The sequence below is a fragment of the Trachurus japonicus genome, chromosome 20, assembly GCF_045865225.1.
Source record: "Trachurus japonicus isolate A0001 chromosome 20, Traja_1.0".
Taxonomy (NCBI): Eukaryota; Metazoa; Chordata; class Actinopteri; order Carangiformes; family Carangidae; genus Trachurus; species Trachurus japonicus.
Genome location: NC_140926.1, coordinates 20,565,117 through 20,591,645, shown reverse-complemented (window position 1 = coordinate 20,591,645; position 26,529 = coordinate 20,565,117). Strand labels below are relative to the sequence as shown.

General features: G+C 41.9%; 1 protein-coding gene across 2 annotated transcripts in view; it reads right to left on the bottom strand.

The window, feature by feature from the left end:
• Positions 1–24,771, bottom strand: part of tnk2a (tyrosine kinase, non-receptor, 2a) — a 30,109-nt gene extending 5,338 nt beyond the window's left edge. The window contains exons 1-18 of one of the 2 annotated variants that reach the window (XM_085762587.1): positions 24,528–24,771; positions 22,694–22,790; positions 16,463–16,625; positions 16,255–16,325; positions 14,170–14,376; positions 12,972–13,121; positions 12,770–12,865; positions 11,675–11,856; positions 11,449–11,575; positions 11,198–11,344; positions 10,065–10,159; positions 9,433–9,627; positions 6,639–6,730; positions 6,445–6,489; positions 6,103–6,338; positions 2,822–3,013; positions 2,023–2,684; positions 91–241 (exon numbers count right to left, since the gene is read on the bottom strand). In XM_085762587.1, coding sequence (XP_085618713.1) covers positions 91–241; positions 2,023–2,684; positions 2,822–3,013; positions 6,103–6,338; positions 6,445–6,489; positions 6,639–6,730; positions 9,433–9,627; positions 10,065–10,159; positions 11,198–11,344; positions 11,449–11,575; positions 11,675–11,856; positions 12,770–12,865; positions 12,972–13,121; positions 14,170–14,376; positions 16,255–16,325; positions 16,463–16,625 — 2,811 coding nt within the window. In that variant the 5' untranslated portion in view covers positions 22,694–22,790; positions 24,528–24,771. Of the gene's footprint in view, positions 1–90; positions 242–2,022; positions 2,685–2,821; positions 3,014–6,102; positions 6,339–6,444; positions 6,490–6,638; positions 6,731–9,432; positions 9,628–10,064; positions 10,160–11,197; positions 11,345–11,448; positions 11,576–11,674; positions 11,857–12,769; positions 12,866–12,971; positions 13,122–14,169; positions 14,377–16,254; positions 16,326–16,462; positions 16,626–18,848; positions 19,431–22,693; positions 22,791–24,527 lie in introns of those variants that run through there. The other variant, XM_085762586.1, reaches the window with a different exon arrangement.
• Between the last annotated feature and the right edge of the window lie 1,758 nt (positions 24,772–26,529).

Sequence of the window (26,529 nt, the reverse complement as noted above, 5' to 3'; positions counted from 1 at the left end):
AAACAAAAACAATGGGGATCACATTTAAATCAGAGCAGAAAAAGGAGAAAAATGTCGACATGCTGTGCATTTCCTCTGACTCTCCCTCACCTGTTTGACGCTCTTGTCCTGTTGCATGCTGGGAGCTGCAGGTCGCCCATTGTTGTTGTTGTAGGAGGAATTTGGCTTGGCTCCACCGGGCTGCTGCTGCTGCTGCTGCTGCATCATGGGTTTGACGGCCGCCATGTTGGCTGCTCCATATCTAATTAGAGAAGATCCAGTAAGATGTATTTAAGTATATATGAAGCTCAGTTTAAAAGTTAGTTTTCCTGATGGAACAAATTAGAAAATTGCTTTAAAGACAAGTGTTAATGACATTTAATGATGCAAAACTGATTAGACTCAGACATATGTGATGAGTCACAGTTTGAGTTCAGTATTTTATACTGTGCTAATATAACCAAAAAAAAAAAAAGATTTTTAATTGTGGTTTGTTTTTCCTCTAATTGTTGCATTTTTCTGTTCAGTTATTCATTATTCCATTATTTATTTATTTTGGTGTTTTTTAATTGTCTAATAAGCAGAGGTGAATTTAATTATTCACTGTGTGAATCACAGAAAAATTTGAAACTGCTGGAGTCCAAATACACAAATCTCGCTACTCATCGTGCCCTGAAGACTGTGGGGTGAAAACTATACACTGAAAATACCTCAACAAGGTGATTCTACAGTCACTGACATAAAGCCAGTTGAGTTCAGGAGGAGGATCAGACCTGTGTGAACAATGAGGACTTCTTTTTGCCTGAGTGAACAACACTTGACAAGGAGATGAATCTGGCTCAGTCTGTCTTTTTATTGAGTGATGCTTGCTCTCCAGGTGCTATGAGAGTGTTTGTCTAGTGTTTCTAGTATTTTTGGACCAATTAGAGTGAGCTGGCAAAGGTGTTTTATTACATAACATGCGTGAAATCCATTTGAGGTTTGCCCACCACCGATGAAACAACGCTGTTTCGCCTTAGCTTTAGCTGACTGACGCTAATGGAAGTTTTCACTGTCACTGAACATGGTTTCTTGTCAGGGGGGCGCTGGTGGGGTTTGTCACCTAACACAAGCTTCAGCTATTTTTTGCTTTATAGTACAAGATGTTTTAATGGGGCTCCTGAGCAGAGCTACTTCCTCAGGGCAAATGTGAGGCTGCGGTGAGTCACTATCAGGAAGTGATCAGACAGACTGCAGCTAGCTAGCTAGCAAAATTTTAAAGGGATAGTTCAGTTTTTTTGAAGTGGGGTTGTATGAGGTACAAATGGCCGGTAAGTATAATATCTGCAGTAGAAAGGTCTCTACTCCCCCCCACTGAGAAATACCAGCGCACCGTGCTGAACCGAGACACAGGCAGTACACTGTTGTTAGTGGGGGGCGATTGATCAGCATATTTTTGCTGCCTATGGGAAGTCCTGTCTCAAAATAATACACCAGTTCAAGAGTACGCTATTAAGTAAAAATTTACAATGCATCAGCTGGTCGGAAAAAAGTTACTTTATCTAGAACTAACTGCAGTTATGACATCAAAGCTGATAAGCGAATTGATCCAGCGCGTTGCAAAGCCTACATGCGCGGAGGAATACTGAGTGAGTTGGTTAGTTCCGGTATTTGTGCCGGTATTTCTCAGTGTGGGGGCGGCAGAGACCTTTCTACTGCAGATATTATACTTAGTGGCCATTTGTACCTCATACAACCCAACTGGTCTACGAAATTAGAGCTCTTAGAGCCCGTCTACACGGATAAGGGTTTCAGTGTGAAGTTTTTTATCGTATCAGCGTTTCATCAAGTCAGACATAGATGTTGAAACAAGAATAAACTTAAGTTGAACTCAGAAGAAAAATGTTTTCTACCTGCATTTTACCTCAGGTCAGGTGAGAGTTCACATGCTCCATGCTAACTCCCACTTGACGCTATGTTTTTGTCCAAATACATTGAACAGTTTTACATTACATCCACAACTAACTTGAATTGTTTGTAATTCTAAACGACGAAAAAACACACCTCTCCAGAAATGCAGGTCTCTCGGGCAGAGGGGCGGGAGCAGAGCTTTGAGAGCTGTCGATCAATGAGGACAGGCCACGCCCCTCCCGGTACGGGAGAGGATCCAGAAAGGAGCTGGAGGAGTAGGAGGAGGACGGCCGCGGGGCTGCGAGACGCGAAGGATGCGACGTGGCTTGAGGCAAGGAAGAGGAAGAGGAGTTGGAGGACAGGAGGGGACCCAGGAGCCCGGACGCCCGGCGAGGCGAGACGGAGAGGGGAGGAGGGGGCAGCGCCACGGGCACGGAGGAGAGCGGCGGCACCAGCGGGAGCGGGGAGGAGGAGCGGGAGCCCGGCTGAGAGAAGGCGTGGTCTCGGGGCGGTATCTGGGGGGGCGTGTCCTCCTCGCCCCCTAGGGAGATAGAGCTGGAGCGGGCCTGCGGGTGGGGGGCGCGGGCGGGGGCGCTTTGTTTGGAGGGACGCAGCGGGGGGACGGGGCTGCGGGGAGGCAGCACCGGGCGGTCCTCGAAGCAGGAGGCGAAGGAGGAGGAGGAGTAGCTGGAGGAGGGGGACGGAGGAGGGAGGCAGATCTGCCGGTGGGGGGCCAAGGGAGCCAGGGGCATTGGGAGAGGGGAGGAGGGGAGGGAGCGGCCCGTCGCCATGGGAACCTGCAGCTTCACCATCACCTACATCAACGGAGACAGACAGAAACATTAACTCTGGATGAAATACGTGTCTGTCTGCGCTAAATATTAGTCAGACAGAGACGGAATCAGTCGGCGGTGACATTTCCTTGATGTTCTCTGTGATTGAGTCTCTCTACCTCTCTCTGCAGTTCTTGGAAGAGGTCAGCCGATTGGGACTCGCTCCTGCCACCGGGCGTGACCGCCCCCTCTTCGGTCACTCCCTTGTTGATAGATCTCACCTCCTGGTCCTCCGATTGGTCCTCCATCTCCGCGGTGACCTCGTCGTACGCCGGCTGAGGCAGAGGCCAGTCCAGGATGGACGGAGTGTCCTGAGGTGAAGCAGACGACACAAGATATGAAAACATCCCCCAGATGTTGTAAATAGGTATCGACACGTGATCACAGAGAAGTCAAAGATCTTTAGTTGCACAGCTGAGATCTGGTATTCTTCCTCCGACCATTGAGGTTGGTCGATTTAAGAATATTCCCAAGGAGAATAGAATATGTGAAATGTGTGAGTTAGATGAAGTAGAAAATGAGGCTCATTTCCTTTTATATTGTACAAAGTATGACAATTTGAGAGAGGTATTATTTCATGAAATCTGTGGACAAAACCCTTAAATATTTTGGTTGTTTAATTTCAGTGTGTTTAAAACTGCTAATTTTATTTCTCAAGCCTGGAAAAGAAGACAGGAAAATTTGTTTCATTAATTTTTGATGATTTCTCTTGAACCTTGGCATTGTTTTCCTTTTCTTTTCTTTTTTTCTTCTTTTTTTCAGATAATGGTTTTGAACCCCTGTTTGTTTTCTTATTTCTTTGATGTGCTGATGATGTGCTCTGGATCCGGTTTGTTTTCTTGGAGTGTTATAAGCCCATGCGGGCTGGGCATACAGAAGTATGCATGACACAATAATAAAAGTAATTCATTCATGATCATGCGAGAACCGAACTGAGCCGTCTTTCAAGGCGTCTTTAAAGCTTTCAGCCGGAGCGTCTTTGAGGTGATCGAAGGGAGACTGAAGCTCTGAGGTGGAATTAACACGAAGCCCCAAAGTAAACCACTAAGGCAGGAGTGTGCACATGATCAATCAGCGAGCGCCAATCCATCACAGCGCACGTGTCTCGAGTGCATCCGAGGGGAACGGGGTTATTTATGACATTTCTAGGCCAAAGGCTTGACCGCTGCTTTCAGAGAATATGTGAAGCGATTCTTGCCGAGTGGTGTCACACACATTTCATGCTCTTTTCACGCCCTCTTGAGCTGATGGGACCAAGGACACTGTCTGATCAGATAGAGGTCTTCGACAGACCTTAAAGAAACGCTGCATGACTGCTCTGTGTGGGTAGATTCTCTTCTTAGAAACATCTGGAAAATCACGTTTGACGAAGTGAAAATACGACCCCGCCCTCTGCTGCGTAGACACTCAGCGAGGGGATGTATGCATGTGCTGCAAAGGAGGGAACAGACACTGGCACCTGTCATCCAAGTCCAGGCTCCTGCTGTGATTCCTATGACTGTAAAATTGCTAATTAAATCATCACTGTCAATTCAAAGACTTATTGATATGTTTAAAATGTTGGATACTTGTTCTAGAGGACGTGGAAAGTCTCACTTTGACATGTCACAAAGTGAGAGGAAGTTCCCTATATGGCAACTCACCTGGCTCTGGCCTTAGTGCCCATTGGTATCCCCTAATTAGTCTTTAAGTAGGAGGTTGAACCTGTACGATGATAATATAAGACGTGGTGGAATTCAGTGTTTACAATTCAGAGACGTCTTGCCAAAGTCATTGCTTTGCGACAGGCTGTGTGTTTTTGTTGTCTGGGTCAGATTCTGGGTCCAAGGTGTACAATTGTTTGGGTAAGGTCGACATTTTTAATATGCTAAAATATGCTAAAAAAAACAATTCAATTTCTGTACTTTTCGGTTACTGGCTGGGACAACTTCCTTGAATGTGAGAGGAGGCGTGGCACGATGCGGCGGGGGGGTGTTGCCCCTCGATACATTGATCAATCTCAGCAGACTGAGCATGCATGGATGGGTGGGGGGGGCGTTTCAGAGGAAAGAGCCAGAATGGAGGAGTATGCAGACAGCTTGTATGCCATAGTTATGGAGTTTTTTATTGATTGGTACATTCAATAGTGCCCCGCTGGGGTCCAATATCAGGTTAAAAGCCCCTGAAATGAGCACAATAGGTCCCCTTTAGAGAACAAGGAAGGACTGAAGTCACTAAAACACTCCATTATAAGAAAATGTCACTGAAAATATACAAGTAAAATTAAGAAATTGTAGCTTAAGGGCTACATGTTGTTGCTATGTCACTTAGCATGGTTTCTTGCTGGGAGCTGGTGGTGGTGACTGCTGCTTGCCCAAAGCTTCAACCATCACTGTCTTTATAACACAAGCTGTTACAATACTCCCACTGAGCAGTGCTACATCTTCAGGGCTGATAGGACAATATTCTTTACTGGTAGGTAAATGGCTACATGGCTAATGTTAGCTAATGTTAGCCATAGATAGATATACTTTATTGATCCCAAGCTGGGAAATTACAGCCATGTAGCAGTAGCAAAATGTACAATCAAAAAGTGAATGTACAGTACTTGATGCAGAAAATTTATTTATATTATTTATAGCATTGTAGTGTGAGTGTGTGTGAATGGGCGTCTGTGTCTCTATATTGTATCATGTTTTGTGTTCACTTTCTATTATGAACCTGTACTATTGATGACTGAACTCTTGTTTTGTATTTTTGTTGTTTATAAGGACCCCCTCGAAAATGAAATGGCACATCTCAAGGGGCTATCCTTTGAAAATAAAGTAACATAATATATATAACATAATATGTATTTTTAAATAATAATATTCTGACCATTAACCCATGAAAAAAAAAAGTATAATTTTTGGGCTTCTTGCCTTTAATTAATAGGATAGTTGAGAGAGACAGGAGATGGTGAGGCAGAGAGAGGGGGAATGACATGCAGCAAAGGGCCACCAGATTCAGGATCCGAACCAGGGCCGGCTGCAGCGAGGACTGTAGCCTCTGCATATGGGGTACCTGCTCTACCCAGTGAGCAATACGGCGCCCCCTATTTACCCAATTAATCAAATCTGGTTAATAAAAATTCAGGCAATGGTGAGAACAGCTTAGAAATGCTTGACTTCAAAAAAAATCAGTGAAACAAAAAACATATTAAAAATAACTTGAAATAATGAAAATAATATGAAATCCTTCAAATTTCAAAATCAGATACCATGAAATGCTGTGCATTCTGTATGAAAAATGACATACGGTAGCCAAAAAGTACAGGTTTACTTGGACATGATGATGTTTGGTTTAGTTTAGAAACAGCACACCACTTAAAAGCTCTGTGTGTGTGTGTGAATGTTTTGTTTGTAGCTGAGTATGTATATACCTTCAGCGTGTCCTCATCAGGCTGCTGTGTCTCTGTGAGCGGCGAGGGCGTGGTGGAGCTGAAGCTGTCGTCGGTGAAGTCGATGAGCGACACTTCGCTTCTGGCCGAGCGCAGCCCGGGCCCCTCCCACGGGCGGAGCTTCAGCCCCAGGGACACGCCCAGTCTCTTCAGCCCCGACGAAGCACTGCCGTCGTCTTCATCATCATAATCGTCCATCACTGAGTCGTAGAATGGCTCTACACACACACACAGACACACACACACAGACAGACAATAACAGCAGTATGTAACCGTAAGGTCAGACTGCAGGAAGAGAAAAAACACCTGGTGTGAGAAACTTACTCTTCAGCAGAACAGCGGGCTGAGGTGGACGAGGGGGCGGTTGCTCTGATGGAGAAAAAAACATAATGCAGTAAATTTAAAGAACGACTCCCAACAGGAAAGTGAACACAAACCTCTGTATCATCAACATTTTAAGCAAGTGCAACAAAAAAAACACATTCATAAACACTTAAAGAAGGATCAGCTAAATTTACTCTTGGCACGGTTGGGGAGTTTGGTCGGTCTCGCAATGCCCGACTCCATTCCAAGGACGTCGGGGGGGTCCATGGGGTTCCCCAGATACAGACTGAAAAACACAGAGCAGATTAACTGGATTCATTCATTCTCCATGCTTACTTAGCGACTGAGCCTAGCTGGTTGAAGCCAAGTAATATCATTTGTTACTGAACAATAAATCAACCTTTGCTACTAAGTAAGTAGCAGGTAAGAGGATTTTCTGGTGTGGCAGACTTCATAAGGAGCTCTGGGTGTGTGAGACTGTTCAACCAAAGGAATATGCTGATGAACCGAGGGCGGTGGTGCACTGCTGCTCTCCAGTGGAGAGTTAAAGCACAGGCAGCTACTACAGCACGTGTGTGGTCCAAGCTTAATAACAAAGCGTGTAATCATATCATAAAGTCTGCGGCTTAGAATGAACTATCAGAGTTTATTTAAGGAGAATATAGATAAGAGAGATAAGTGGTTTGAGGTAAATCCAAGAGGATTGCGGGATGATTAAAGGGATAATCCTCTCATTTTACAGAACGTTGTTTTTTTTGTTTTTTTACAACCAGGGAGTGGTCACAAACTGATACTGCTTCATTTAAACAGGTCACAGAAAAGCGGATAACCAAAGATCTGGACCAGAACTGTACCGTATATTATCTGACCTTTAATAAACTTACTAAACTTTAAAACTGACCTTTTTTAACTTCACTGAGTTGTTTGAATGGCAGAAATCTGGGTAACACGTTATAATAAGCACACACTATTGAGCATTAGTTAAGCATTAAATACTTAATTCATCATTTATAACACATGAATACCCATTAGTATGTAGTTTCCGCCATCAGTGTGTGAATGTGTGTGTGAATGGGTGAATGTGATGTAGGCCCTACTGTAAAGCGCTTTGGGTATCGTTTCAGGTATAGTAAAGCGCTATATAAATACAGACCATTCACCATTTACCATTTACCATTTATAAACACAGTTAAAAATGTTTTACTCACCATTGATAAGCACTAACTACAATAATAAACTACATATTAATGAGTATTCAGAGGGATCTGAATGAATAGCTACTTACTTATGGATCACAGTATGACTTGTTATTTTTGTTATATTACATATAATATTTGACATTATCAAGGCATAGCTTTATAAAGGCCTTAAAGGAATAGTTCACCAAAAAATGAAATTCAGTCATTAGTGACTCACCCTCATGTTGATGAATAATAGAATAGAATGAAGTAGTTTTTTATTACCGAGGCCGGTTCGTAGTCCGTAAACTTTAAATGAGAGTAATAGGGCCCGACACAAAAACGTCCATAAAACTACACAAAAACCATTTAATATTCCTCCATACTGCTCGTCCACTGCAATCTAAGTGTCTTGAAGGGATATAGTCTAGAGCAGTGGTTCCCAAAGTGTGGTACGCGTACCCCTAGGGGTACGTGAGCACATTGCAGGGGGTACGTAGAAAAATTAATTTATTTATTACCAAGATGATAAGTAGATATTCCGAGTCACTTCAGAAGCCCATTACTGAAATGGTACGTGCGCCACAACTAGTTCCCCCCAGATGACAACAACCTGTAGCACAGCTTTGTATAGTTGTCAAAAGTATCGATGCAAAACGGCGCATCTGGATACATGACTGATTTCTAAAAGTATCGATATTAACAGAGCGCCCCCACAGCGCCCGACGCGCGCACACTCGACAGGCAGAGCAGAGCAGAGGAGAGCAGGCAGCGTCCAGAGCGTTTGGACCTGAGTGAGTAGTTACACAGAACTAGACGCACGTAGGGTGAATTTAGCCGAGTTTAAAGAGTTAAAGAGTTTAGAGTAAGAGTTTAGAACGGCGATATTAACGGCAACACTCCTCTCTCGTCTCCTCTCTTTTTCTCCGCTGTCTGCGTGCACGTGCGTGTGTGTTGTGAGAGAGGAGGGAGGGGGGAGCCCCGCCCGTCAGAGGAGAGGAGATGCATTGTAATGAATGTAATGAAACAATAGCAACACGCTGGAATTGCACAACTCTTAGTTAGCTTTTCATTTAATAAAAAAAAAAAACATCTGTTAGAAGTCCTTTTGATTATAATACAAATAAAATAATGGAACAATAATAAGCTGGGAGGCACTGCTGCTGTAATGAATATGATGTCATATTCAATATTTTCCTGGGTATTGGCATTGAGTTTGAAATTTTAGTATTGTGACAATCCTACAACTCTGTGAAGACACATTTGACCACAACAAACACCACAACAGCCAGAAACAACTAAAATGCAGGAGAATAGTGTAAAATGTCTTTGTACAAATTGAAGAGAGAAATTGAAATGATTTTCGTTTCTTCATCAGTTGTGTTACGTTATGACCACTTTTGGAGAATCATCAACACTTATGAGGGAGGGGGTACTTGTGGTATGGCAAAACGGCTCAGGGGGTACGCAAGACAAAAAAGTTTGGGAACCACTGGTCTAGAGTTTACTCGAAACAACGTCATTTAGGACATTTTTACAGCCTAAACAGTCCTGTATTGAGGGTGAGTCACTAATGACTGAATTTCATTTTTTGGCGAACTATTCCTTTAATAAAAATTTTTTGAAAACCTAATCAGGCCCTGTCGGAAAGTGGTGGGAAATCTGGCTCTGGCTAAATCTAAACTCTACTACACTGTACGGTATGATAAGCACCTTAAAATGAAGCCTTCAGCATCTATCAGCTGTACTAGGAACTGTAGGGATAGACGCCACAGTGGCGATGCTGGTGGCTGTGTGTTACAGTATTAACCTGTCTATGCGGTCTGCGTGGCCCCAGCTCCTGTGAGGATCCGTGTCTCCGTGTCCCGTGTGGATGAAGGAGTGTTTGAGCGGCCGGCTGATGTCGTGGGCCGACAGACCGGCGACCGACGTCACCACATGACGGGGAAACTGACCCATACGCAGCGTCCGCCTGTTCTGACCTCGCCACCAGTAGTGCTCTGCCCTGAAGACACACACACACACAAACACACACACATACAACAACAGTCAAGAAGCTTTAGTCTCATCATGCTCTACTGGCACGCATGCACTTCAACACTAACAGGGTTTTCCTGAGTACAACAAACATGTCATATGAACACACTTAATAATATAAATCTGACCACATCTTGTTAACTTGTGGTTTTGTTTTTACTAAACAGATATGTGTGTGTCCCATCAGCTCGGGTCACAATATTTCTATAATGAGCAGTAAGTGGACAGTAATTACAGTAATTTCCCACAATGCAAAGAATCCAGAGTCAACAAGAGATGCAGTTGTGGTCCTGTAGGAATGACCGGAGCTCTGCGCCGACACTGACTAACGAGCCGCTCGTTTTGTGGAAATGTACAAGACCGAGGCTGAAGTGACTCGGCGACGTGCTCTGCCCACACACTGACCTCCCCTCGATGATGGTGATGACGTCGTTCATTTTAATCTGGAGCTTGTCCTCCTCCTCAAAGTCCTGCAGGGCTCTCATGTCCGTGGGCATTGTCTGCAAAGACACACACACACACACACACCAGGGGGATGAATTATTAGCAGCGTCACAGAGACAAAAAAGAGGAAAACACTTGTCATTTTGTATAATGATGATTTATTTGTTTTCTACTTTATTTTGCCTTCATTGTCCTTTATTTACCCGCTGCATGACTTTGTTTACTCTCTGAGCTGCTAAAGCACAATTACTTTGAATGGCTGAGTTAATTAAAATTAGTGTGTCCACATTTGGAAGCCAAGGTGTTGAAGTCCTGGACTCAGAGCGACCCTGTTTCCAGTCCAGCCAGGGACTTCCTCTCCTGTCGAGTCACTAATACAGACAAAAGAAACCTGTGTGGGTTGGTCTTGGTTCAGCTCATCCTACCCTAACCCAAAATACACTGCAAGCCTTAATGCTCAGTTTAGATTTTTTGCTCAGGTCCGATTTTTCGTTTGGCTGTTCACATTACCATCTAAAATGTGGCCTATATCAGATTCCAGTGTGAACGGCATGCACAAAAGAACAATAACAACGACGGCAGGTGCAGCAGCTGTTGTACAGGAAATAGAGGGAATGAGTATTTTCACTTTTATTTCCAAATGTCTGTGAAATGGAAGCTGGAAAATGTCTGAGCAGCTGCTGAGGAGGAAAAGAGTGAAGAAAAAGAGCAAAAGTCAGTATTTTTGTTTCTACCATTACTCTAGCTTGTACCATATAGGAATAATCCTCCTCAACCCGCTGGGCAGCGTTCGGTTTATTAAAGACCCCCTAAACCAAAAATTGACGTAAAAGTCGCATCAAATCCGCCTTTGCTGTTCACACTGTGGTCACATTGGAAAAAATCAGATCTGAATCTGATTCAGGACCACATAGGAAGTGGTCTAAATCTGATTTGAAAAAACCAGATCTGGGCCAGATTTGAGTGTTCACACTACTTTGGGCCACTTTTGCCTGCAGTCTGAACGTAGCCATTGTTCTCATGGGCAAAGTTACTGAGACATTTCTGATACCAAAAAGTTTTTCTGGTTTAGTTTTAGAGTGACACTACTTTACCTCGAGCAGGAAGTCTCTGAGGGCGACGAAGGTGGGTCTGTCCTCAGGTTTGGGGCTCCAGCACTGCAGCATGACGTTGTAGACGTCCTGAGGACAGTCCTCTGGTTTGCACAGCCTCTCGGCCTCCACGTCCACCTTATGGAGGATCTGCACACACCAGCATCAATAATCAATAATAACAACATGGTATAATACTGCTGAAAAAGTGATTCCAGTTTTTACAGTGTAACTTTGTGAGCATAAGCCTTCACCTGGCTCCCATTCAGGCCCAGCCACGGCTCCTGTCCGTGGGTGAACATCTCCCACAGCGTGACCGCAAACATCCAGGTGTCAGACGCGTGGGAGAACGTGCGCGACTTGAGAGACTCTGGAGCACACCTGGACAGAAACCCCAGAGGGACAATGTGAACGTCAAAGACGACATAAAGACAGCGGACAGCTCTGTGGACGGCAGGGCGTCATTCTCCCTCTCCTCACCATGGGAAGGGGATTTTGTGACCCTCCTCCATGATGTACTGGTCCGTGTGCGTGGGCAGCGCCCTCATCAGGCCGAAGTCTCCGATCTTCACCGTTTCGTTGGTGGACAGCAGAACGTTACGAGCGGCCAGGTCTCTGTGGAGGAAACGCTTCTGCTCCAGGTAGGCCATGCCACACGCCACCTACACACACACATATGAACACACCAAGATAAATAAAACACATGCACATACACACACAGACATGTGTTAAAGTAAAATAATAATATGGAGAGTTCATTATTAGTTTGTTACTTGTCATTTCCAGCACTTTTCCCTCAGTCAGCCCCATGTCAGACACACTGTGACAGTCATGTGACACATTTTTCAAGACAACATTTTCTTATTGAAAAGAAACTAATTAATAAAGTGATTCCTGTCAATATGCCACCAGCTACACATTCTAATTAAATAGATATTTAGGTTTAGTTTTAACAGTTTTTCTCACTTTAACTTTTACATTTTTGTTTATTTATCAGAGATAACATAATTAACCAACATTAGTGTGGTGTAAAGGTGCCAGGCAGGTTGATATTATACATTGAAAGACAATTTTACCTATTTTGAATAAAATAATATGTAAAAAAAAACAAAACAAATATTATCAATTTTATGTTAAATGTCTGGAAAACTCACATGCACATAAATAATTATTTTATCTACTGTTCTTATCAATTCAATTATGTAAGTAAATAGTGTAAAATAACCATTGCACTTTCTCGTGCTGAAATATTTTGTGAAGGATAAACAAAAGGAAATTCAGTCATTCATTTGAGAGGTTGAAAAACAGCTTTTTTGCTAATACCTGTATAAATGCAACTGGATTGATCAACCAGTTGTTGCAGCACATTGTTTTAATAAAGAAGAATCATGTCTTCGTCATGAAAATAAAAAAACAAACTCAAAATCTGAAAATCTGAGGATGAAAACCTTCCAGTTGTGGTCCAAACTGTTTCACAAACATCTGGGCACTGACCCACGGATGTGATGAAATGAAAGAAAAGAGGAACTCAAGGGTTTTTCACTTCATCTTTCTCCTACTTGTCCAGTAACTGACCTGTACGGCGTAGTTACAGAGGGAGGAGATGAGGATGTGACCCTGACGCTTCCTCAGACGATCCAGCAGAGAGCCCAGAGGGGCCAGCTCCGTCACCTACACACAGACACACAAGATACACACAAAGCTCACTATATCTGAATAACCGCTACGCATTGTGTGTTTGAGAATTGGTGTGTGTATGTGTGTGTGTGTGTTGTACCATCTTCATGGGCTGTGTGAGGACGATGCCGTACAGCCGGATGAGGTTCTGGTGACTCAGTGAGTGCATGGCGTTCACCTCTCTGATGAAATCATCCAGACCATCAGAGTCTAGCACGCCGGCCTTCAGACACTTCACTGCCACGGACAACTGAGAGAACGGACAACACAAGGTGGTGACCACAACAGTCTTTTACTAAAAAGAGAGATCTATTATGTATATTTACCCTTCAAACATTAACCCCCAGAGGCCTAAACCAGGAGTACGATATGAAACATTTTCTTTAGTCACCCTCACAAAAGCTTGAAACAGGATTTTAATGTTTTTTTTTTGTCTATTAATTATGTAATTATGTGATGTTGGATAATTATTTATACTATATACATCATCTCTATACTCATATTTCCTCATAATGATGAATTTTCGACTACGAATGGTGTTCCCACTGATTATATTTATATGATTATGGATTTACTATGGATTTATTTGGGCTATCAAATAATATATGATGTCATTGTTTGTATTTATGAATAGTTGTCAAATTTTTCCACTGTCTTAAAGCAGAAGTAAGCGGAATATTTGTGTTAATACAGTATAAGTCTTAAAAAGTTATATCTTCCGACAGAAATCACTTCTATAGAGTGTTTGGTCTGAAACACTGTCAGTCACTCTGCTCTGCTGTAAGCCGAGGAGAAAACTTTCCTTGTATCCTACAACCTTTATCCAATGAGGAGAGAGAACGGCATAAAGGGGCAGTCCTCTCTGTGTGTGCAGCCAAGGGATGCGCGTGCATGTGGTGATGTACTGTAGGGACGAGGGCGGGGACTGCTAACTCCATCGGCTGACAAGAAGTTAGCCAAAACGACCAGATCACTTACTTCTGCTTTAACGCACAGTGAGGCAACTTTAAGTCGAAGGATGTGCCCCTCACCTTCAGGTTTACCCCCTTTCATCCAATTGGACCACACATTAACACACCTCAGACTCATGTGGTTCATATTTTTATATAGATTATAGTTTGTTCACAATAAAAATCACTGTGTGACTATCAGTGTGCGGGCATACCCTCTCTTTATTTCCAAACCAACACAATCCAGGTTCTAAACTACCCCTCACATTTAACATTTAAGAACAAAAGTTATTATTCATCATAATACTCTGCTATGTGTGTGTGTGTGTGTGTGTGTGCTCATCTCACCACTCCGCCGTTGGGCCCGGTCCACTCTCCTCTCCTCACCACTCCGAACGTGCCGTCTCCCAGCCGCTCCAGCAGCTGCAGCTCCGTCTCTCTGATCAGGCAGGTGAGGGAGGCTCCTGATTCGCCGCTGGCCGGGGCCGGGCTGGAGGCGGCCCCCTGGGGGAGGGGCTGCTGGGGGTCCGCGTCGGATCGTTTCACCGGGAACACCTGCAGCGGGCCCAGGAGGAGAAGACGGTTACAGGGGGTTTCACCGTATGGTTTGATATTGTGACTGAGGCTGCCAGGTGTCTGTGTCTTTATATTGTATCTTTATTTTTAATCCTTATTACATTTTCTTACCACTTGGGGCTTAAATCGCTGTGCAGCATCTTGGTAAACCTTTATGTTTTGAAAATGTGCTATATAAATAAAGTGGATTGGATTGGATAAAACATCAGAACCCCTCTGTTCTCTGCAGTGTTGGGCACGTTACTGAAAGTAACGTAAAGTTATGTCATCCACCGCTCCATGTATTGATTTCCCGCCGGCTTTGTTGTAAACAAATGCACATGACCAGGTGGAGGGTTAGCAACACAGAGGAAAAGCGACCAGACTTAGTTCCTCTCTAAACGGGTGTATTGTTTTCTGATGGTACTTCTTAAGTAACGCAGAGTAACGGTACATCTTATTGTCAGTAACGGTAACGGCGTTGTAACGGGGGAAACAGTAATTTTTTTGATTACTCATTACTGAAAATGTAGTGTCATTAGTAATGCCGACACGCCGTTACTGGTTCTAGAGGTAGAGGTACTTTATTTGTCACATATACAGCTAGTACAGTGAAATTCTTTCTCTGCATTTAACCCATCCCTGAGGAGCAGTGAGTGGGCAGCCACGGTGCAGCACCCGGGGACCAACTCCAGATTATGAGCCAGTGCCTTTGGTCAGGGGCACTGACTGGAGGATCAGGCGAGCTGGCATGTTTTTTTAGTAGTGGTTCTGTGTGTGTGTTATTCTGGATACATTTAATATGTGTCAGGTAAATTTGCAGCTCTGCAGTTGCAGTTGCATGTTGAATGTTAATCATTGTAACACTGTTTTTAACCGTCTGAATCAAAATTTGTTGAACCATCTCCAAACCATCTAAAATGCTTTTAGCCAGAGGGAACAAGAGATGAGACATCCCATCAGTTTTATGCCGCCTCCACTGGTTCCTAATCAAATCCCATATCCACTTTAAAATACTGACTCTCATCTTAGATGCAGAGACTCAGCTTCTGCTCATGAAGCATCTGAAAACATGTTCATTAACACAAGCTTTTGCTCTGTCTGTTTAATACCTCCTCATTTTTATGTTAAACAGAACAGCTTTGAATATGAATAACACTTTTTTTCTGATAATAGATAAGTATTCAGTTCAGCAGTGGACAGATACAGGGGTCAGGGAGAACAAATGCTCTGAAATACTGTGTCTGAAATCGTGGCAGCAGATTAACAAACAGGTGTTATTAGGATAAACCGACCGCATGGGGAATCTCTTGCTTTCTCGCCTGAAAAAATGTTAAACCTTAATAATGTGACTATTAAACAGTCCCACTGTGAAAATTGCAGCTGCTTGTGGCTCTGCTAGTCTCCACTCTGTTCTCCTGCAGCCGCTGTCCCTGAATGTCAGGTGTAACAGCCAATCAGAGAGCTTCATATATCTCTCCGCTCAGAGCTTATTTGCATTGCAGTTTCTAAGCGTGGAGGACCAGACGGCACACTGCTTTTCAAAGGTTGATTTCGAAAATCTTTTTCAAATCTGATTTGAAATGGAAGGAAATGGAAATCCAAACAGAAAACAGAATTGCCCTTTTAAAAGACTGATTAAAAGTTGTATTTTCTAATTCAGTTTGCAAATTCTGTTTTTCAAAATGCATTTTTAAATCAATTTTGAAATTTGGTTATTCATTTGGGAATTCAATAGTGTATTTTCTAAATTACTGTTTTAAAGTTCAAGTTTCAAATCCTTTTTTAAATTCCTCTTTTTAATTTGATGTGTCCCCTGTGGTCCTCCAAGATGTGTGTTGTGTGAGTGTGTGTTTGCAGGACGTGTGGATACTGCACCTTGCTCATCCAGGACTTGCGTTTATAAAGAGCTCTTCTCCTCTTGACGGCCTCCCACAGCCTCCTCTGACCTGAACCAACACAAACACATTTATATATTCACCTATCCATGCTAGAGGTTTACAACATGACTTTTCTTCAACAGAAATATCAGTGAATACACACTTGACCTGAGGACACTACACAGATATGAAGTAATGAGGCCTACCTGGGCGCCCCATGCCGATCTTCTCCAGGTCTTCGTTCTTGACGTAGTCAAAGTGGGAGAGTCGCGTGACGTTGAGGTCATCGCGGATCCGCAGGAAGTACTGCTGCAGCTGTATGTCAGTCAGCATCTCCAGCAGCCACTCTGTCCCCTCCTCACACTGCATCTGCACACACACACACACACACACACACACACACACACACACACACACACACACACACACACACACACACACACATTTCATCTGTATTAGTATAGATGCTAGGATGCATTCGGTGACTGGCTCCTGAGCCCTGATTGTTCACCAGACACAATTCTAACTTTCAGTGGGATGTTAATGGACACTGCTAATGGACTCACTGTAATGTGGAGGAAATGGAGAAGCTCATGTGGGCCTGCATGATTACTTTCATTATTGGTTAATCTACCAATTATGGAGTGATAACATTAAGGTTGACAATATATTGTTGATTAATGTCAAATAGCAAAAAGAAATAACAAATCCTAAGATGTGACAAGCTGGAGGAATTGAAAATAGAAGACAAGCATCAGTGTGTAAATAGTAGTGATGATGGGATCGGCAGTTCTTTTGACTGTACTGAATCACTAGAATCAGTTCCTTAAAATGAGTCGTTCTATATTATTTAAGTGAACGTACTGACTCGAATCACTCAGGAAGTGATTCGAGTCAGTACGTTCACTTAAATAATTCGTTCCTTCGAACGAATCACTCGCGAACGCCCAACACTAGTTCAGTTGCTCAGTGGGATGTTCATGTTATTGGACCAGGGAAATAAAAGAGCTTGTGTGGTGATTAAGGAAAACTCTGAAAAACCCTGACTTACACATAAAGTACCCACACTGAACTATTTCATGTTCACAACAAGGCAATTTCCTGTAAATCTATACTGTTAAAAATGGTTATAAAGTTACAATAAGCACATACATATTGTATATCATTTGGACTAGTAGGACAATTGGATTTCTTGGCCAAATTCATGGATAATCTTGGAGGGAAGGTTCAGCCCCTGGCATTTAACTGTGCGTCCCCTTGGAATTATAAGGTTCTATCTGACATTTTTGTCAAAATTGAGTTATTCACATATTCCAGTTCTGATACTACTTATTAACGTACTAGGAGGTGTTTTTTCCAAGTTAAATTTTTGGTCATTTAATCTGGAAAACAAAAAGGTTCTATCTACAAACTCAAACTCTGTCTTGGTTTCTTAAATCTGGTCAGAATGCAGATAGAACCTTATAATTCCAAGGGGACGAGTGGTTTAGCTTTGATTACGATGACAGTGCTTAACATTAGGGAAATTTGTATAAATTAAACAACACAGATTAGAAACATGTCCCATAATGAGCTTTAGATTCCCTGTTAGCGTATGCTGTTAGCTGCGGGCAGTCTTTATGCTAAGCTACCATCAGATAATTGGCTGCTGGTCCTCACTCTATATTTCCCATACAGACATGAGAGTGCTATCAAACGTCTCTTGTTATTCTCAGAGAGAGAACAAGTGACCTCATGTCAAGCTGCTCATTTCATTTATCACCATTAGTGTCACATCATCTATGTTGCGCCAGTTGTATATCAGAATGATACTGTATGTGTTTCTTTATCTCTCTCTGTGTGATATACTGTACAGCCCAACCATTGTGTTTTTTTGAGGTTGATGCCAGTATTAATTATTCAGTTCATTAGCAGATAACCTTAGGCTTTTGAAAATTATTCAAAAAAATATCGTTATCTGGATTTCATGCAATCTCATTGAGCTCATAGAGAACACTATTAATATATGTGGCTATACATCAAGATCCATATATTATTCCCTGACAATTTAATGAAATATAAAAGGCTGATTCTGCAATGTTAGGGAAAATGATGACGTATCTGCATCTTTAACCAGATGTGCATCCAAGTTTAATGCTTTCTTTCCCGGAATTTTGCATTAAACAGTCTCATATTTGTGCTGCACTTGCTGACTAATTCTAAAAACAACAACGACCAGTCAAACACACACACAGGTGGAAACATAATCTCATAACAGTCCTCAGTCTAACCTGATCAACACACACTGGTTTGTTGTTTTTAAGTTTAAAAAAAGAGCAGGGACCACCGGACTGGAGTGGACATTTAAATTAGGACCAAATCAAATTTTATCTGCAGTTGCCACCCAACAATAAACCGCATCAACACACTTGCCATCCTCACTGACACACACGCACACACACACGCCCAACCCCCCTCAAAATGTCCATCCTGCCAGCAGAACTGAACCCCCCAGACCCCCGACTGCACACACACACACACACACACCCACTCACGCACAAACACATGCATGTACAGATAGAGAACAGGTCCACCCACAACTTCACACTTTACCATTTGTCCCCCGACTGTCTCCCTGATCCCGCTGTCTCTCTCCTCTTCCTCCTCATCCTCCCCCTCCTCCTCTCCTCTGGTGTAGGGGAGACGCTGGTACATGTAGCTCTCCCCCATACTGTTACCGCTCCTCTTGTCCTTCCTTCTTGTCTCTCTCCTTTTTTTCTTCTCTCTCTCTCCCTCTCTCTCTGTCTAGCTGCTATTCAGAGGAGGTGTTAGCTCCAACGCAGCGCTTCCCCCTCAGCTCCCAGTCTAGTTTCGCTAATCTCCTCTCGGCTCCATGACCTTCTTCTCTCTGCTTCGATCGATACGCGCATGCACACACCGACACACCGGGAGGCATCTGACGCCGCTGCTCTCTCCACAGTCGTATCACCTACAGCTATCTATAAACCGTCTCCGTCTTCCCTCCCACCGGTTCCCTCTCTCCCTGCTGACTCACGACTTCCTGCGGCGTCGGACACCTCCATACTTCCCCCTCCTCCTCTCTCTCCATCCATCATTTTTTTCCCTCTCCTCCCTACTAGCTCTCTTTCTCCATCACCATCCCGGGCTCAGCAGCTGAGCCCACGGTCTGATGTTAAATAATTCAGCAGCTCCGGCGAGAGGATGAAGAGGGAGAGGGAGATGCTGGAGGAGGAGGAGGAGGAGGAGGAGGGAGAGAGGGAGGGGAGAAAATGTGGATGCAAAGAGGTGGACAGATGGATTGGTAAACGGATGAGTGGAAGAGCCAAAATAATAAAACAAAAAACAAAGAGACAGCATGAGTTTGATGGATGCAGATGGTGGCTGAGCTTGACATCAACCCAAACAAGCATAATATTTATAAAGGATGGAGGGATAATGATTATGATGTGGTATAAGCATGATGTCAGGATCATTTTTGATGAAACGACTGCATTAAATGAAGAAATAGCTTAGATTTTGTTAATTGTTTGAGTCTTTTATCAATAAAGTGTGAAACATTCACTCAGTCAAGCTTCTCAGAATTAAAAGTAATTGCTGCTTTTTTCCTTATTTGTATCTATTATGTGGTTATGAGATTTGACAGAATAAAGAATTAACCAAGTTACTTGAAAAAATGAATTAGTCTAAGATGAAAATAGTCATTAGTTGCTGTCCTTATTCTCTAATTCATGGTCTCTCAAGCAGAAATGCAGAACAGTGACTGATTTTACCTTCTCAAATGGGAGAATCTGTTCTGCTGTATTTACATGCTGTTTGGGTTTTGAGCAGCTGACTGGGAAATTGTCATGATTTGTCAAATTAAATGAATCATGATGTTTTGATAATTCCAATGTTATGCAATGATGCAAACTGTTATTATTTGATGCCTTTTTGTCATGCTAGTAGATGGAATGGCAAGTCTCTCGCTGACCATTGACTTGATGATTCCCTAACTTTTCATTTCATGCCAGTGTGAGGTTTTGAGTAAAATTTGTCACAAACAACTAAACTGCCAATTCTATTGCTATAAATCTAGACATTATATTTGTGTTCCTTTGATTTGACACAGCTGATTCTCTAACTAGCACCATAATGGGGCAAAATGTGCAGCAGTGAAATGTACTTTTTTTACATAAATGAAATATCTATCAGTGTGGATGTTGGTTTCTTAAACTTGTGTACAGTATGTCCTGGACATCAGGGCCATGTTTACAAACTGACTATGTAGATTTGGCAGAACTATTACATATACTGTATCAGTCTACAGACTCAACCAACATCACAGTCTCTAGAAACTTCAAAATCACATCTCCCACTATTCTCTATACAAACTAATGACGGGTGATGCAACTCAAACCTGCTCGTGCTACTTTACATATAAGTGTTGTTTACACTGGTTTTATTTGCACGTGTTGAATCACATGATGAATCACATATTTAACTTCAGGGCTTAAGGCCAAACTTCTGACAGGATAAAACTGGTAACGCTTTATAATAATCATCATTTATAACACATGAATACTCAATAGTATGTAGTTTATAAACACAGTTGTTGTATGTTTTACTTTACTTTATTTATACTACATATTAATGACTATTCATGCGTTATAAATGAAGAATTCAGTATTTATTAATGCTTAACTAATGCTTAATAGTGTGTACTTATTATGAAGTGTGAAATGTCTTTAAATCAAATCAATTAACGTTCATTTAAAATATTGTTTATGAGAGAATATGAATCTGCGTCTTTTCTGGAGCTTGAGAAGTCCAAGTGACATTCATCTTTAGCATTTACTGGGCATTTTGAAAATCAGAAATATATATTAAAACATGTATAATTTGATTGTGTTAATAATAATTTGACAGAAAGAAGCAATGACAAGAGTGACATACTGAGCTTTAACCATTTATAAAACATGACAGCAAAGACAGGCTAACTGGTGCATGAACTGCAGCAGCCAGGATGAGCCAGTGTGTGTGTGTGTGTGTGTGTGTGTGTGTGTGTATTCCTGTACATGTCATTCAAGTGTGTGTGTGTGTATGAGCCCGAATGAGCACAAAACCAGAGCTTCCATCGAAGCACGTGCCGTATCGAGGGCAATGCTCTAAAAATAGAGAAACTAAATTTAGCTTCCATTCAGTGGCGTGAAGAGTGAAGTGGTGTGAATGAGGTTTCCTCACTCTCTCATCTCAGCATCAAATACCTGAGAACTCTGACTGACACGCTGATGTTTCCCTGCGTAATGTGGATGAGGATTTAATCTGCGTTCTCAGTTCGCTGCCATCTGCTTTGACCACTGACTAATTACAGACAGCAGGGAAACAGACGTTTTCAGAGCAGCGCTCCTGTAATTTAGTACCAGAGCAGAGACGACAGGGAACGTTCAACAGCATCTCACATGCAAATGTAAACAAATATAGAAATAAAAGCATATTTTAAAAAAACAAACTGTATTTTTTTCTTTGCTTGAAATATTGAATGATTATGAAAACTGAACTGTAGCAGGATCATTTTCTGTTGATTCACAAATTGGTGAACAGACTGATCATTGCTGCTCTAATCAGCCACTAGACAACAATATTGTGAAAATATCCTCTAAGAAAATGAAGTTTATTATCTGGTCAGTAGTTGTGAATTAGTGTAAAATTGAGATAATTGTGATAATAAGTTGTTTTCATCACTCTAAATATTTGCTTATGTTGTTTAAAGATGTTTGATCATAAATTCCTCATAAATATTCTTCTGTACTGTGATGCTTGTGACTCTGCTGCATGTGCTTCTGAAAATTGCCCCTGGGGGACAAATAAAATTACACTGAATTGAATTACTGCAGAGCAGTGAATCTGATACTGTGTCTTCAGATACAGTAAATGTTGTGTAAAATATATCTCTTCTTATAACCAGGCTAAAATACAGAACAGATACTGACTGACTGGTATTGTGAGATATGGATCCAAGTCAAATGCTGCAGTGTCATTGCAGGACTGTCATTCCTATATTAAGGCCGGTCAAAAGGCAACAGTCCTCCTGTTACAGTAAACACAACAAACCAGAGATCAGACTGAGTTTATATTACAGGTGAACTGACTCTATTGGATGAGTGAGGACATGTTATTTTCTACATACAGTGGGGAAAATAAGTATTTGGATGGTCTATTGTTTTTATGGTACGTTTATTTTAACAGAAAGAGACAGAATATGAACAAAAACTCCAGAAATGATATCATCATATAGAAGTTATGAATGAATTGATGAAGTGAAATAAGGGCAAAAATCAGCAGGGGGTCAAATACGTATTTATTTCCCCACTTTACTTACATCCCTGCAGCTCAAAGGCTGACATCAGGTGTAAATATGTGAATGTCTGCATTAAGCTGTGGAGAATGAGTCGTCTCACCTTGTCTGCTGGTGGGTGACGGATAAAGCTGCAGTCAGGAATGACTGAGGTCACTGGAGGTCACCTGGAGGAGGCCATGGGTGCAGAGACCCCTCATCTACACACACACACATAATGGAAGAGAGAGTCAGCAGCAGAAACAAGTATCACTGAACTGAGAGAGGCAGGAAATACCATAGACAGGCCCAAGAACATCATTTAATCTGGTCTAATTAAATTATTAATAAAACAAAACAAAACAAAACCCTGAGAGTGAAAGTTGAGTTGCATCATGTGTTAGTGTAAAGAGAGCAGCACGACAATAACTCAGAGCTGTGACAGACTGGGCTGGGGGAACAAGGAGGAAGCTGAGAAGACAGTGAGAGGGAACACAGACTGAGCCGACTCGGCCTTTGCCAAAAGGAGCAGACCGACACATGGGCAGACCTGGCAACCCGGCGACAACAGGCTGCGTCCACATTATCACTGTGGGGAAGCTCAGACCGAGACGTCTTCAGATGTTCATGAGACAAACGCCAAAGTCTCAAGTTGTTGAAGCCTGATTTCAAGTCAGCATGTGACCGTGGAGATGACAACGTTTCAGCTCCACGTCCTCTTTGACTTTTATTAAACCTAATTGAACATTTTTTTCTTGAATGCATCAGATCGAATGAAGTGACACATGACCGACGATCATCCAGCAAAGACTCCATGTCAAACACAAACCCGGAGCGCTGTCTGCAGTGCAGCCCCCCGCCTCCTATTGTTGCTGCACAAAAGCATCATTCAAACTGTTCCCTCTACTGTCTCATCATGTCAACCATCTCCAACAAAAACAAACTCAGCATGCAGCAGCAAACACACTGCCTCCAAAATCTAACAGAGACATTTTCAAATGGAGATCTCACTGTTCTACCATGTTCCAGATGTGTAGACGTTTCAGATGTGCAGATGTGTTGTTGCTGTATAATGTACCTCTGGGATTATCAATCCATCAAGGTGAAGTCAGGTTTTCTGTATTTTTTCTAAGAGTTTCTTCTGCTAATTTAAGTCATTCAGCTGTTGCTCTTCTTGAGTTTTTGGGAGCAAGGTGTTGCACTATTACAGGCCATGAATCATCAGCTGCTGACCAGATAATCTAGCCTATATTCTCCATACAAAACAAACCAATCAAAAGGTTCTACCAATCAGGCCCTTAAAGATGACTTTTTTTGTCTTTTGGAAAATCCTCTCCACACAATTTATTTTTTGCAAAAAATAAAATAAAAATCACATCACATTAGACTCTTTGACAAAATGCAAACGGCTTTTACATCTGAACTGTTTTAATGCTAAGATAAAGGGTAGCCTACAAATAACACCTGATTGAACTGAATATGAAAATTAAAATTGAAAAACATGGGAGATTTATCTTAGTGTAAAATAGCAGATGCACTGTAAACCAGTGCAGTGAAATCCTATAAGTAAAGGCCAGTGCACTTAAGTGTGTTTAACATGCTGAATGTATATGAACCAAGTTCCTGAATAAGGACACAGGACACAGAGGGACAGAGAAGACTGGGGGACTGTACATGCTGTGTATCGATTGAACAGATCTTAATTGATCAGGCTGTTGCTTCTCTCTCATCCAGTCAGTGTAAAGCTGATTAGCAGATTCAGTCACGTTACAGTCGGTGGACACCTGCGTCTGTCTCAGCCAACATCCCAGCGTCTCAGCTTTATCTTCAATACAACAGTTTTAACTTTAATAGTTTTATTTATTTAAAAAAAAACTGTTTTGAATCAATGCAACACGACGACTCTCAATAACATGAACATTACGAGGCTCCGGGGTAAATAACCCCGCTGTACCGACCTATGAAGACGGGCTCTGTGGGGGGAAACGCTCCCCTACTGCGGCCGTTCCTCGCTCTGTGCCCCGCTCTCAGCTGCTCTGCTCCGGCGGGAAGTCTCGCTGTTTGTCCTGGTATCAGCTAAATTCACCGGCTCCGTTATCTCCCTCTCTCTCTCTGCTCCGTTAATTCCGGGACGCTCCTCGGTGCGCCGCCGGAATCTGTGCGCGTCACTGTGCGTAACCTCAGCACGGAAACAAGAGCGCTCTGTTCAGCGCGAGCTTGGACTCATCAAAATAAAAGCACTTCCTGTTTTGAGGAGCAGGCTTCAAAATAAAAGCGCACATTTCCGGTTCTTCATAGATCACAATCGAGTAGTCTAATTTAATTGAACATATACACACTACACATAAGCCATACTGTTAAAATATAGTAGCCTACTTAAACTATCTGATATTTTAATATGGTTTAAGGAAATTATTTTAACAAGCCTATTTATGGCCTACAGCAAGGACAAATACTGTAAAACATTCCACATAGGAATCAAAATCTGCCACATCAATAGTCAGTATTTTCAAAAACCATTCTGTCAGATCTAGATTGGCAGAAGCCATGTGTGTAACATTTCATTCCGTATTGTTTTTTGTTTTGTGGGTTTAAATGCTTTAGTTTTGTGGAAGTAGAAAAATTAATTGTTGGATGAATCAAGAATGGCATTCAGGAGAAATGGCACAGCTGGAAATTAGACTGGAAATGTCATTTGTTCCTATTCAGTTGATAAAATTTACCTACAGATTAAAGAAAAATAAATGAAAAAAAGAATGAAAAACACAAAGACAGCAAACAGTCCAATCATCCTGTGCAGAATTCCAGGGAGTTATTGTTCATTAAAACAACAAAAATCAAAGTGACACATAAGGGATGCTAAGCCAGATGATTTATTACTCATATCTGCTGAACATGGAAACCACAGTAACATAATTTCAAAAATGTTTCAAGTACATAAATCATACTGAACATGTGTCGATATGCTACAGTCACATTTTTAGCAACACAGTGTGGAGGAAAACTATTTCTTATTTCCATCTCAGGATTCAGAAATGTTCCTTTTGAGGTTTGTAACAGACACAGGAAGATAAGACTAACAAGATCAACAGAACTGACATGAGGCAACAACAAAATCTGGTTTTATAATCTGAAAAATCAAATGTGGAAATCTTATTGGACTTTAACTGCATGGTGTAACAAAATAAAGGGATTTTTAAATGTAGTTTATAATGGGGTTTCAGTGGATTTGATGACAGACACCAGGATCCTTGCTGAAAAAAGCTAAATCAAGTTTTAGCAGTTTTTAGTTTGAAAAAAGTACTTTATATATCAGTTATAGATTTTATATTGTATGTTCCTGTTAAAGCTGTTTTGGAGGTCTGACAACACAATTCTGAGAGAAAACAGATTGACAATTTCCTTCATTTTAAGTCGGATAAATAGAATGGATGGATACAAAACATGGTATTGGTCTAGTGCTTATATGATGCTTTGAAAGGTTTGCAGTGTGGTCCAGATCTGTCAAGCTACACCTCAGTAAAGTGATACAGTAACATGCAGTGAAGTGGAAATATGGCACTGAAACACATGCAGACAGAGTCGTGGCTTGAATTCATACGTAGAACAGGATCTGTGATCGTTTTAAAGTACTAAATCAAAGAGACACACAGCAGGTTTGAGGGCGACTAGGCTAACAGGTTGATACTAAACTATAATGTATACAGTATATGTAAATGTTCTATGTGTTTGTGATTTGAGCTGCTTGAATGCAAAACAAAACAGAAATCCAAAGCCCCATTTAGAGTGCAATTATGTCTTGAAGGAAGGTGGGTTGATTTAACATTATATACATGGGTCATGGATTATTATCTCCTGTGTATACACTGTAATTTAAATCCTGTCCAATGTGGCAGATGATTTGTAACTTCATTTCATCTGAGGAGCATCTTTGCCTCCTCTTCAGCTCTTCCACGCCCC